Below are 12,643 nucleotides of genomic sequence, written 5' to 3' on the forward strand. Positions count from 1 at the left end.
CTGATAATTTCCAAGTAATGAAATCAGTTCACTAACTTAAAGACAAATTCAGCAATGCATTAGGTATTTTAGCGAAAGGATAACAAATATTTTTCATAGTTATCACTGAAATCATGAAGCAATATTGTTAAGCTCTATGAAATTTGAAAACCAACCTTTACTTCTACTTAAACTCCTATCCCAAAGATGAAGACATAAGGGGTGTGTGTATATATGTAGATAATAATGTATGAGTGTGCACACGCGTGTGTGTCTGTGTGTGAGAAAAGGCACCTACTTTCTGATGCTTAGCACCACGAATGTGTGCTGCATATGCATCTGCTCCTGTACAAGACACATCACAGAGCTCACAACGTAGTTGATTTTGAGTCCCACGAATGGAGGTGCTGCTGCTGCTGGTGTTTTGAGAAGCTTTCAATGCAGCTTCCTTTTTTTTGTGTTTCTGTCCTTCTAAATGCTCTTTATAAGTCTGTTTTAAAAGAAAACATTTTCCTTCATTTGTATAAAATTCAATATTATCTAATTTACAAGTCTCTTAATACTGATTTAAAAGTCAAGATAACTCTATTTCCAGAAGTTGAAGATTAAATTGTAGAATTCCTTACAAACTACGCAAATTTATTCTAGTGGATTGGTGGCTCTGTAGACCAATTCCTAATAAAATACAGTAATTTCAGAATCACGGGAGTTCTTCTTTACCAAAAACACAACTGATTAGACAGAAAGGATATGCTTGTCCTTTTTAAATCAAAAGATAGTGATGGTGAATTATATATACCATTAGCAATAGATTCAAAAGCAAGTAGGGAAAAGACATTCCTATTCCATAAATAAATATTCTACATCAACGAAAACTCTAGCTATAGTCCGATACATAGAAAGATAACAGTTTAAAAACAGGCTGAGTTCCAAAATGCCATTTGTCATTTAATTGTTTGGAACTTTTCAATTTCCCACAGAAACCTTATAAATGGTAAAAAGTTCACAGGTTCACAAAAACTCATTTAATCCATAACCTAAGTGAAATATGCTGTACATTTAGAATAAAAAATAATCTGAAACAGTTCTAACATTAACAAATAAGAAAAAGTGAGCTAAAAAGTTTTCAACACATCTTCAATGCCAGTACTACTTGAATAAAAGCAGTTTTACTTCTAAGAGAATAAGGAAGCAGAATAACAGGATCATTGATTTCCTTAGAAGCTATCTAGACCCCCTCATTTTACATATATGGAGACTGAGGCCTAACAAAATTTAGTGACTTGCCCAAGGTCAGGGTCCTTAGGATACTTTCCAGGACTTTAGAGGCTAACAGTGATCCTTTAATCACATCACATTTGATTTCAAAATTTATGTCTTTTCTTTGAAAAAAGCACATAATTAATTAACACTACTCATACATGCAACAGACTTTTAGAACTGATAGGGACCTTAGAGTTCTAATCTAATGTCTTCATTTTTTAGATGATGAAACAAAGAGGTCAAGCTTATAGTCCACTAGACTGTATATTACATGAAAGTACCAATATTATTTAAATTTATTTCTATTCCATGACTCAACAGAGGCTATGCACAAAGTAGACGCTCAATAACTGTTGGTTAAATAAAAATACCTCTAAGTCAGTTTTGAGTGGCAAAGACAGGCCTAGGACATTAGGTTTCTTGACTTTCAGTCCAGTGCTTACACGTGTCCCCCCCAATGTTAGTACTCTCTCCCTAGCCAGTGGCTTCAGACACTCTTCACTTATCAGTCCAGCCATCTCCTTGCTATTTCTCCTAGACTAAGCTAATACCAGAGACTATATATTCTGAGACACTTAACATATTTAGTTTTGGAATTTTTGTCCTGGGCCCTACGCTGTCTTTATTGGTAAATTTTTAAGTGCAAACTTGTACGGGCAGGTAATCCAGTACATATCTAGACAAGGCTCAGCCATGCTACCCTGGACATCTTGCTACCCACCCTGCCTTGGCATGCATTCATTCCCTCCTTAAATAATTTTATATTTACTTATTTGTGTGTATATTGTGGCTTTCATGGCTTTAACCAGGAGAATATAAGGAGAGGAACTGTCTTGTTTTTGTTTTTTTATTCCCAGAGACTAAAAGTGTCTTGCATATAATTGGAGCTTAACGTTTGTTGAAATGAATGCTATACTGCCTCTATTTATTTACAGTCTTGTAGTCGTCCCTCATCAACAAGTACCATATCCAGTCCTAAATTCCCTAATTTCTTTTTGTGTTTCATACCCATCATATTCTACTATTTCATAGCCTAGCATTACACACTCAACTCTAAGAACATTTTCTCACATGAAATGCTCTAGTCTTTATATCTCATTTATCCACTCACTACAAAGGACATCTAATTCTTATATAATTATCACCAACCTCATAGGATCTCTCTCATCCCATATTTCTGTTGCTGATTCTAAAATTCTTTAATCTGTATCTCACAGTATCATTTCCTCTTACACTCATCTGAAGGCTCCATATAACCCTTGTATACTCACATTCCAACACTATAATCTCATTATATACCCAGACTAAGGCCTTGCATATTTATGCTCAATGGCAGCACCCCATGCTCATTCCAGGGACCCACAGGCTGTATGTATAATCAACTCCAATGGTATCATACCCCCTTGGAATGGAAATTGGATGCCAGTGTGCCATCAGTCATATACATATATTCAAGATAGTCTTAAATTGGCTATCTATAACTCAGTCAGTGCTTATAGCTGTTTTTTTTTAATGGCCCAAGGGTTTGGTAACTCAAAGGCAATACAAGAACTAGTTAAACATACCTAATCCAGTAGGCTTAAAACAAGTTAAAGTTTTGAAGACAATAGAGAGTGGGAAGGAAAACATCAAGAACTTGCCTTCTTCTTCCCAAAAACATACCTGAAACTTTCTAGCTACTGAACTCTCACTGTATTTTTAGGCCCTTTAGAAAAAGGGAAAACGCCTGGGAACAGATTTGAATATGTTTGATATTGACAAGGGACAGACACCTATCCATCACATATACAAGAACTATTGGCTAGAAACAAAAAAGAGCAAGGAAAAACAGAAAGTCTCCCATGATAATTTATCCAGCACCCTGAATGAGGTTTCATTGCACTTTTCTCGTTGCCAAAAACCCTAAGCACTCCCCTATTCATGTTATGGCTATAAAGCAACTAGATGGTTTTCCACGTGCTATATGCACAAATTAGTCACTATTTTAGTCCCAATTTATAAAGAAATCCATCTTTACATTGGGGGTGATCAAAGGTTCTTACATTATTTCAGAAATTCCTGCTTATTTCACACTTGTTTGTTTACATGCCCTAAAAATATTAAACAATGTTGCCTCACCTGTAAAACGAAGAAATTAGGCACCTTTAGGTCCCTTCTAGTTCCTAAAGTCTATGAGTTTATGAAAATTCCACCAATTATAAAATAGAACTTTAGAGAGATTAAGAAAAAAAGAAGGTAATATCCTCCTTCCCAAAATGGGAGGAGCTTCCTCCAAAGGCTTTATAAAATAACATGTGTATTTTTGTAAGGAAAGAAGGCAAAATCCAAAACAGACACAAAAATTGAAGTTTAGCTTAAACCAAAATGTCTTTCCTACAGATATAGGCCTTTCATTTACATTAATATTCATCACTATTGTTCTCTTAAGGTATTATTTTCAAGTCAATAGCAATAACTCCTTTCAAAGAAAAATGTTTTGGCCAAAGTGCCACTATTTTCAGGGAAAAAAAACTTAGAATGCCGTCCACACTTATCAAATATGATCATTAAGACTTGCAGTAATATAAAATGTAGATACCTGTGGTCCAGCACAGCTGATCTTACAAACATCACAATAATGAATCTGGGGTGGTTTGGGAGGCTGTTTTGGTTTCAGTTGTTTATTTTGGAATGGTGCTTTTTTAGTAAAGGTGGTCCCTGTCCAGGCAGCTGTTGCAGCAGCAGCAGCTGCTGCTGCTGCCGCTTGCTTCTGTTGCTGCTGTTGCTGTTGGTAGTAGGAGGATGCAGCTGAATATACTGCTGCTTCATAACCTGAATAAGAGGTACCTTACAAATAAAAATCAAACAAATATTATTTACATAATTATAAAAGTCAAGTATATTCAGTAATAAAGTTTAAGTTACCAAATTATGTTACTGAAATTCAATTAATAAAGTATTCAAATGTTATCACCATTTAAGCACTGTATATCTTCTATAGAACCAAGAAGAGCCTTACTTACCTTTTTCTATACAATTATGCCTACCTATTGCACTTAGAAATAAGCTACATGCTCTGGGAGATACAAAATTAGACATGATCCCTCAAAGAAGTTTGGTCTAAGAAACCAAGGATATGTACTTTAAGGAAGAATATAATCAAATGGCAAAGTCTGAGGTATGCTATAGGAATTCAAAAAGAGGGTACATCACTTAATATTACAATAGCTCCAGATTTGGCAGTCTTGAGTTGAGCTCTGATAGAGGGATAAGATTTAGACAGGGATAAAGGCCTCTTTAAGTCAAACTAATATGAATGAAGGCATACAATTAAGCATGAATCAACATAAAAAGCTTGTGGGGGCCTGAGAAGTGGACTGCCTGAAGTGAAGGATTTATTTACAGTGAAGAGTAGTGGGGAAATTAGTTTGGAGAGGTAGACTGAAACCAGGTTACGACGGTTTCGAAAGCATTTCTCCCCAAGGTTGAACAGACATTTAAAATTCTATCTTAACTGGCCAACAATGCACAGGGTTCCAGAATAATTACCCTAAGTCCTAGCTCCCATGACATTTCCCTGACATTTTGCTAGCTCTCTCTGAATAATCTTTTTGTTTTAAATAATATAGTTTTGGCCAAAATTTTTTTTAAATGACAAAAGGGCTTTGTGACTAAGAAGTCTACTTAAAATCAAAACAACTCATTCATCCCCATAATATTCAATAAAACCTCTGAAAGTGAAAATTGCTAATTTGACAATTCACAATATATTTGGTTTGCAATTCTTTCTTAAGAGCTGAGAGATAGGGATAGGTTGGGAAAAAAGAAAGATTCTACTGGTTTTGGTCTTTCTGATATTTATCTACCACCAAACCAAGAAATAAAATAAATCAGGAGAAAAGGTGAGACAGGTAAGAGTTTGAGCAATAACATTCAAATAAGCCTGAACCTAGAAAGGGAAAGAAACTACATGATAGGAAGGTGATATATAAAAGCTCAATTGAGTTTGTTTGTTGGACTATGTTGCTGGATAGATAGAATGGAGTATAAGAGAAGGTTTTGTTTATGGAAGACATGAAAAAAGGAGGCACAGTGAAAAGCCTCTGAAATGAAAACACTGAAAAAATTGGTAGAGCCCACCAATCAAAGATATTTAAAATTGAAATAAAGAGTAAAAATTACCATCCTAATGAATACCACAGGCTCAAAAACAAAACAAAGGCATTTTGTTTTTGCTGGACTAACCAAAAGAAAACTGTTATTACTCACTCTCAATTCTTATGTATGCACACACAGAGCCTAATATTTCAGTTACTTACTAACACTGAAGGAACAATTACACTTTAATGGACACCAATTGTGCTTAATGGGGATACTTCCATATCCAGGTTGATAGCCCTTACTTTCCCAGACTGGCTTATGTGGCTACAAATTCTCTTAAATGCAAAATCCTGGGTGATGCAAAAAACAAGTTCTTAAACATTTCCATCAACCTAACACAAAGGTATGCTTTCTAATACTGTATAGGGGCACTGTAACTATATTTGATATTCTGTAACATGGCATGTGACCATCTTTTAAAAATGTTTCAGTGAGTTGGAAGGTATAGAGAGGAGGTGGATTGGAGTTTCTGACAAAAACAAGAGCTTGGGCTTTGCGTCTAGAGGTCCTAGGCTCCAAATTTTAATCTTCAAAATAGAAATGAATTATTTAGTGAACCGGGTGAGATTACTTTTCAAAGCCATCTATATAGTGAATCACATTTTGCTTTTCTATCTGAAGCCCAGGTACCAATAACTAGGAAGTAATCTTCATCAAAAACAAAACAATATAAGACATGAAACTCTAATAAATCACCAATTCAGTATTCTTCTTGGGAAATAACACATTATCTAGACCTGTGATTTTATTGGTATAGGTGAGGCATTTCTTCTACAAATGCAGATCTATAATTTATAGTCTTAAAAAGGCAGCATGGCTAGTGCATAGATAATTGTCCTTCAAATTAAATCCTACTTTTTGATATATACTAGCTGTGTGGGTGTTCAATTCATTCAACTCTTAGTACATTGAGCAACTCTCTACAACCATAAATTACAGAGGAACTGCCACAATCTGTATTAGTGGAAGGCACTTCTATACCAGGGAGTTCCCCTACATTGATATAACAAAAGTCTAAGGGAAAAACTCCCACAAGCCCTGCCCTCCTGCCCCCCTCCCCCATCAATTTATATGTCATTCAAACATAAATTTAAAACGACATCATCTTTTATTCTTTACAAGCAAGATTATTCAAGTTTTTTACATAGCATCTCCTCTGATTTGTTGCTATTTATGTATACTGAACACATAACCAATTGTATATAAATAAAAACCTGGCCAATGGTAAGGCATTATCTCCTCTCTAAATCCAGACAAAGGTAAACATGAACTTATGTATAAAATAAATATTTGTGGGTGTATGTATGATAAAATGTGACCATATGCAAATGAAGCCTGAAAAGGAGGCAGGCTGTTGGGGAGGATAATTCACAATGGAGATAGGTACAAAGGTTTTCTCAAATAATTTCTTTCCTTAGTCCAACATGTTTCTTCTCACTGGTTTCCACAGACCTCCACAACTTTTAGTCTTTGCCCTGCTAGACCTCTTCTACACTGAATTCCAACTTGTTACTTGATTCTGTTTACACACAATATGACTGAATTTATGAATGGCTGAACTACAGCTTAATATTTAGTTATAAAAAAAGATCAAATCAAAGCATACCCTAAAAAGTAGTTTGAAGATTAAGCTGTGCATTTAAAGACTCAAGGGAAAATGGATTTTCTACAAGGACTACATGAATACCTAGAAGAAATGATGTAGGAGATTAAAAAATGAAACAAAAAGTCTAGAGGAAAAAATTGGAAGAATAGCTTAGAAGACAAAATGGTAAACCTCACCCAAGTAACAGACACTACAAAACTGAAATCAATCCAACAGAAATCAATGACTCCAAGAGACAGAAGAAATATTAGAACAAAATCAAAAGACTGACAAAACTAGAAGGGGGAAAAATAAAAGCCTAGACTCTTATATTTCAAGAAATCATAAATGAAAACTGCTCAGCTCCATTAGAACTAGAGGACAGTGAAGTCCGAATTCACAATCACTTTCTAAAACAAAACAAAATCTTCCAGGAATATCGGTCAAAATCTAAAGCAAAAATGAAACCAGAAAGAAACAATTCTAATACCAAGAAACTACATAGGATCATATAAGACCTGGCAGATTCTACTATAAATGAGAGATCTTAGAATACAATATTCCGAAAGGCAAAAGACATAGGTTTACAACCAAGAATAACTTAGCTTGCAAAGCATTTTTAACTTGTAGGATTATACTATAGGGGAAAAAATTCACTTTTAATGGAAGACAGGACTTTCTGGTATATCATATGAAAAGACCAGAGCCAAGTAGGGTCTCTGAAATACAAACACAAATGTCCAGAGAAACCTAGAAAGGTATATTGATTTAAGCAACTGGAAGAAGCTGTAGACTACATTGTGAGCGTTTTTATATGGAAAGAAATCCTTAATGTCTTAAAAAAAATATAGAGGGTATATTGATTTGAGCAACTGGAAGAAGCTGTAGACTACATTGTGAGCATTTTTATATGGAAAGAAATCCTTAATGTCTTAAAAAAAATATAGAGGGAGTTAAATAAGAAAAACAGAGGATGTGGTGTTAGATTATTTTTTTCCCGGGATTCTGAATGGGTGAAAAGAGAAAGAAGGGTAAAAGGAGAAATAAAGTAGGGCAGAAAAAAGAAAGAAAATGAAATTTTCTATTTTTCATAATAGAGGTGTGGAAGAGGAAAAGTATACAAATATAGAATCAGGTGTGGGGATTAGGCACTATAGGAACCTCATTCATTTTTGAACCAAAGAAGAGTTAAACATGTACAGACCCCCCCCGCCCCCACCTGCACAGGATGGTATAAAAATACATCAAAGTCAACAGGAAAATAGCAGGCATAAGGGAGGGGGGAAGATTAAGAAGGAGGATAATACTGCAAAGGGAAAAATCATAAGCAAGTAAAACTTCTAGTCTTGAAACAGGGATTAAAGGGTAGCAGGGGAAAAACCAGAATATGAGGGGATGCCCATCAATTGAAGAATTTACCAAATTATGGTAAATGAATGTAACAGATTATCATGCTGTAAGCAGTGATGGAGACGATTTGAGAGAATCTGGCTAGCATAACTGGAAACAGTGAGATGCAGAACAACTTATATAATGATAGCAATACTGTAAAGAAAAAACAATTTTGACTTGAGAACACTGGAATTTGGTTATCACATGCCTGGGAGTTTTCATTTTGGGATCTTTTTCAAGTGGTGTTCAGTGAATTTTTTCAATTTTTGTTTTGCACCCTGGCTCTAAGATACTAAGGCAATTTTCCTTTATAATTTTTTGAAATATGATGTCTATGTTCTTTTCTTAATCATGGTTTCAGGCAGTCCAATAATTCTTAAATTATTTCTCCTCAGTCCATTTTCCAGGTTTGTTGTTTTTACAATGAGATACTTCACATTTTCTTCTATTTTTTTTCCATCTTAAAAAATTTTGACTTTATTGTTTTTTGATGTCTCATGGAATCGTTGGTTTCCATTTGCCCAATTCTAATTTTTAAGAAGTTATTTTCCTTGATAAATGCTGGAGAAGATGTGGGGAAAACTGGAACACTACTGCCTTGTTGGTGGAGTTGCAAACTGATCCAACTATTCTGGAGAGCAATTTGGAACTATACCAAAAGGGCTATAAAAATGTGCATACCTTTTGACCCAGCAATACCACTTCTAGGGCTGTATCCCAAAGAGATCATACAAGGGGGAAAAGGACCCATATATACAAAAATATTTATAGCAGCTGTTTTTGTGGTGGCAAAGAATTGGAAATCAAGGGGATGCCCATTAATTGGGGAATGGCTAAACAAATTGTGGTATAAGAATGTAATGGAATACTATTGCATTATAAGAAATGAGAAGAAAATGGACTTCATTATAACCTGAAGAGACTTATATGACCTGATGATGAGTGAAGGGAGCAGAACCAGGAGAACATTGTACACAACCACAGACACATCGCTTCTGTGATCACTAACTTTGATAGACTTGACTCTTCTCAACAATGCAAGGTTCTAAGACAGCTTCCAAAGACTCATGGTGGAAAAGGCTATCCACATCCAGAGAAAGAATTATGGAATTTGAATGAAGATTGAAGCAAACTATTTGCTGTCTCTCTCTTTTTTCTTTTCTTTTTGGTTTTGTTACATCTTTCTCATGGTTCATTTCATTGGTTATAATTCTTCTTCACAGCTTGATTACTGGGAAAATAAGTTTAATGTGAAAGTATATTTAGAATCTATATCAGGGTACATGCCATCTTGGAGAGTGAGAGGGGAGAGGAAGGGGGAGAAAATTTGGCACTCAAAAACTTGTGGAAATGAGTGTTGTAAACTAAAAAAAAAAGAAAAAAAATTAATTATTTTCCTCAGTGAGATTTTGTACCTGTTTTACTATATGGCCAATTCTGTTTTTTAAGGTGTTATTCTATTCAGTATTTTTTACACCTCTTTTACAAAGATGTTACTTCTCTTCGTAATTTTCTTGCATTGCTCTCATTTCTTTTCCCAATTTTCCTCTAACACTCTTAATCTTTAAAATAATTTTTTGGGGGGCTCTTTTAAAAATCTCTTTAGCTCTTCCAGGAATTCTTGTTGAGTCTATGTCCAATCTGCATTTTTCTTTAAGGTTTTGCTTGAAGATGGTTTTTACATAGTCTTCTGAGTTTGTGTCCTAATCTTGCCTGTTACCATGGCAGCTTGTTATGAGCAGGTTCTCTTTTTGTTGTTGTTTGTACATCTTTCCAGCTTATTTCTTGATGTTGAATTTTATGCTAAAGTTGGCTCTGCTTATGTGGGGTAGGGGCTGACCAGTGTCTATAGCTTCAGGCCTTTTTACCCTGCTTTTAAAGCTAATTCTAGGTGGGAGGGAGGGGTTGTTTATAAGTTTTCATTGCTTTCAAGGTGGTGTGATCTAGGGAGAGGTGTAGTTACTTCTCATCTGCACTTGGGTGCAGGTAGAGGCCCTATTCCCTTGAAACCACAAGTGCTAGCACCCCTCTTCTTTTTTTTTATCTTTTATTATAATTTTTTTTATTAATTTCTTTTTATTTTTAGTTTACAACACACAGTTCTACGTAATTTTGAGATCCAGATTTTCTCCCCTCCCTCCCACCTCCCTCCCCAAGACGGCATGGAATCTCATATAACTACCATGTATAACTTCGCATTGAATTAATTTATACACTAGTCAAGTTGTGGAAAAGAATTATGACCAATGGGGTAGCACCCCTCTTCTTGATCTGGAACTGCAACCAGGGTCCCTACTCTGCCGTGACTGCAAGTACTCCTCTCCACCCCAGAACAATAACCCAGAACTGGATAATGGGCAACGGAGTTCCTAAACAGCTTCTGGTCCTGTGCTTATGCCAGGACAGGAGTACCCTGTAATCTCTTTCTGACCAACTGTCCAATCTCCTTACTGTCTATGGGAAGCGAGAGCTCCCCAAACTGCTGCTACTACCACCACCTCCCAAGGTGCACAGTTGGTGTTGCTGCTAGTTGTGCTTCTGGCCAGTTCCCATCCGAGTTTCACAGGTCTCTCCTTCTGACCTTCTAAGTTGTCCTGGGCTAGAAAAATGTCTCACCCTGACCTTACTGACTATGCTGCTACAGAATTCGATTTAAGGCATTATTTTAGAATTATCTGGAGGAGAACATTGGGAGAGTTTGGCTTAGATGCTTCACCTACAACACCATCTTGGCTAAAAAACAACTTTAAAAAAACAAAAACTGATCAATGTAGTGACCAACCACATCTCCAGAGAAGGACGACAAAGCCCCTCCAGACAGAGGCGATGGACGCCAGATGTAGAAAGAACTATATGTTTTTGGATACAGCCATCATTTTACTTGACTATGCTATTTGTTACCAGGGCGTTTCCCCACCTTTTCTTAGTTTTTAATGAGGGATTGGGGGGGGGGGGGTGCAGGGAGGTGCCTGGAATAAAGAAAAGGGCTTAGCAATAGTGAAGCACCCAAAAAAGGCCACTAAAGCATTTTTTTTAACGCACAGAAGAAAGCACAAACAATGGTTCTAACAGTAATATGTGGAATTTATATCCTTCCCTCCTCCCCCCTTCCCCAAAAAGAAAGCTATATGAAATGGCAATTCACAATCTCCTATTCAATCCTCTTTGTGTTAAGCTCTTTATATAGAAATACTTTTGGGTGGTTAAATTAAGCATAGAAATAAAATATTAAAAATAAAAATAATAAAACGATAAAGGGAAACAAAAAGGAGACAGTGACTATCACAGAGTTCTTCATAGAACAGAAGAAGCAAGCCACATATAGATTGGCATGCATACTAAATTTGAGGAGGTCATAAAAAAGGTAGGTAGAAATGGATTAATATTTTGTAGGGAAGTTGGTCCAATAAAGACAAGAATCTCTCAGGAACAAAATTCTAAACACACCAAGAAATGATTCTAAGGACAGACTAATGTAGATATACAGGAACTGCCTCTCTTCTTTCAAAAATGACTTCAAGCTCCACTTCAACATGAAGCCTCTGCTGAAATCATCTCCTCACCTCCAAATGCAAGAACCCTCCCTCCCTATTTTCTACAGATTGGCATTTGTTTTTATGTTTACAGTATATTTTAAAATATGTACCTGTTGTCTCCCAGTTAGGATATAAGTTACTTGAGAGTAGGGATTGTAATACTCTTTAGCACCTAGGGTAGAACTTTAAACAAAGTATGAAGAACAGAAATATATATTAGGAAGACATATAAATGATGCAAAGTGAAGAGGGCAGAATCAAGAAAACAACATATGACTACAACATAATGGGAACAAACCAAGTGAAACTGGACGGTATGACATTTTAGTAACCAATCTTGACTCCAGAGAGATGAGAAGACAACCACATTCCATTCTTTGCAGAGGTGGGGGACTAAGAGTATGGAATATAACATATAAGTTTGGACTTCATGTGAAAAAAAAAGTTTAAGTCTTTTTCATTCTTTGTTACAGATGATGGGTCTCTGGGAGGAAAAGGGCAGAGGGACATATTGGAAAATGTAGGTTATATAAAAACAGAAGACAGCAAATAAAAATGTAACGAACACTAATGCTCAGAATCAGCTGAGGGTGGTAACAGTAATAATAATACTAAATAACATTAATAATGATAATCAATATTTTGTAGCACCTACTATGTACCAGTCAACTGTACTAAGCACTTTACAAATTTTATCTCATTTTATCCTCACAGTACTCCTGGGAGGTAGATCACCTATTATCTCCAT

The 12,643-nt window shown here is 35.7% G+C and overlaps 1 protein-coding gene across 2 annotated transcripts in view; it reads right to left on the bottom strand.

Moving 5' to 3' along the window:
• Window positions 1–12,643, bottom strand: part of ZFR (zinc finger RNA binding protein) — a 76,886-nt gene that overhangs the window by 35,883 nt on the left and 28,360 nt on the right. For both annotated transcript variants that reach the window (XM_036757939.1, XM_036757948.1), the window contains 2 exons: window positions 3,821–4,068; window positions 278–469 (listed from right to left, as the gene is read on the bottom strand). In XM_036757939.1, coding sequence (XP_036613834.1) covers window positions 278–469; window positions 3,821–4,068 — 440 coding nt within the window. The remainder of the gene's footprint in view (window positions 1–277; window positions 470–3,820; window positions 4,069–12,643) is intronic.

Source organism: Trichosurus vulpecula, chromosome 1 (genome assembly GCF_011100635.1).
Source record: "Trichosurus vulpecula isolate mTriVul1 chromosome 1, mTriVul1.pri, whole genome shotgun sequence".
Classification (NCBI taxonomy): domain Eukaryota; kingdom Metazoa; phylum Chordata; class Mammalia; order Diprotodontia; family Phalangeridae; genus Trichosurus; species Trichosurus vulpecula.